We start from the raw sequence: 1613 nt of genomic DNA, 5'->3' as shown, positions 1-1613 counted from the left end.
AGGATCGCTTGAGCCCAGGAGTGTGAAGTTGCTGTGAGCTAGGCTGATGCCACGGCACTCTAGCCCAGGCAATACAGTGAGACTGTCTAAAAAAAAAAAAAAGTATCTTGAAGGAAAGAAAGGCTCACCATCCCCAAGGTCTGAAAAGAGTAGGTGCCCAACTGTCTTAACATTCTGCACACCCAAGCAGGTACTGGCAGATGAGGCTCACAACATATCACAGCTCACAGAGCTAAAAAGAATCAACTTTATTGAACATTCAAGGTTAGTTTCTCTTCTTGCCCTTGCCCGTGACCTTGGCTGGTGTGAGGACTGGAGCTGTTGCCTGGTACAGGGTGGAAGAGATCTTGTTGATGTAGTACAGACCAACCATAGAGAAGATGAAGCTGCAGGGTGAAGACAGAAAGGTCATGACATCACTGGGCATGGTGCCTCCTAGGGCAGACATTGACATGGGGGAAAGAACCCAGGCTCAGGTTTAGGAAAATGGGGAAGGGCAAAAGAGGGAAAACAGAGGGGAGGTAGGTGTTGGGGGGAAAGGTCTGACACCAACACAGTAGGATCCAGTGCCAAAAAAGAGGATGCTGCACCACTTACCCAGCTGTCGGGTACATACCAGGTGGTGACACAGACTCGGTGGATGAGGCCAGATGCAAAGAGAGCCAACAGGAGGCAGAGGAGAACTAAGGAGGCAAGAAGAGACAAGGAGCGTAGTTGTCAGAATGGAAATATCAGGCATTTGTATGTGGATTCTAGAAGAAACCTATGGCTCTCTGAATCTTGGGCAACCTGCTTGGAAGGGTAAGACAACAGCAGGAGGTGGCCTTAATGATAGCCTGGGACACGAAGGTAGGAGATGCATGCTTTTTACCAGCTCTGCCCCCAAGTGGCACTTAACTTCCTTATGATGACTTTCCTCCTGTAAAAAGGAAAAGGAAAAGTGATAGCACAGCCTGAAGGGCAAGGTTTGCTCCCATTTGGGGAAGAGGATTAAAGCCTTTCCAACAGAAGGCAGCCAATGAAAATCAATTTATTAAGCTGGCTGACAAGTGGTGGAAGTTGAGGGTCTCTCTCCCTAGACACAGGTTGGAGGGCACAGTGTCTGGATGTGCTTGTCAATGGAGGCAGGAAAGGATCTGAGGACATCTGGAATAGGATGGGAGAGATGGTGGGAGGGCAGGAAGCAAGGGCGAACAGGGCCCCACCTGCCCCATTGGGGAGGGCAAGGAAGGCAAAGAGGGCCCAGAACTTTGCTCCACAACAATGTTTTCTTTTACAAGCAAGTGAAGACCATACACATAGAAACAAAATCTAACAGAGAGAAGTCCTGAGGCTGCTGCTTGGAAGGAGTTCTGGAAGCCTACAACAGGGCTAGGTAGAGAGAGCAAGACCTAGACCGGGGCAAAGAAATGAGGGCAACAGGGATAGACCTTTGTTTTACCAGATGAAAGTTTCACATGAGATCACATCTGCTGTGAATTCTTGAGCATGTGGCATTCCTTAGGTGATCTGGCCTTGATGCCTAATTTATGAACTTAATTTTCCATAAATAACTAAATCATCAATTCTTGCTTAAATAAACAATTAACAAAGATTATTCTTTTTTTTTTTTT

At 47.2% G+C, this 1613-nt stretch overlaps 1 protein-coding gene across 1 annotated transcript in view; it reads right to left on the bottom strand.

The window, feature by feature from the left end:
• Nucleotides 1–233: 233 nt before the first annotated feature.
• The window catches only part of KRTCAP2 (keratinocyte associated protein 2), a 2895-nt gene continuing 1515 nt past the window's right edge, over nucleotides 234–1613 (bottom strand). The window contains exons 4-5 of the mRNA XM_012658859.1: nucleotides 617–683; nucleotides 234–386 (exon numbers count right to left, since the gene is read on the bottom strand). Of these exons, the coding sequence (XP_012514313.1) occupies nucleotides 266–386; nucleotides 617–683 (188 nt within the window). The 3' untranslated portion in view covers nucleotides 234–265. The remainder of the gene's footprint in view (nucleotides 387–616; nucleotides 684–1613) is intronic.

The sequence above is a fragment of the Propithecus coquereli genome, unplaced genomic scaffold, assembly GCF_000956105.1.
Source record: "Propithecus coquereli isolate 6110/MARCELLA unplaced genomic scaffold, Pcoq_1.0 Scaffold59, whole genome shotgun sequence".
Lineage (NCBI taxonomy): Eukaryota > Metazoa > Chordata > Mammalia > Primates > Indriidae > Propithecus > Propithecus coquereli.
Note: the sequence above shows the minus strand (reverse complement) of the source record. Positions and strands in the feature narration are given on the sequence as shown.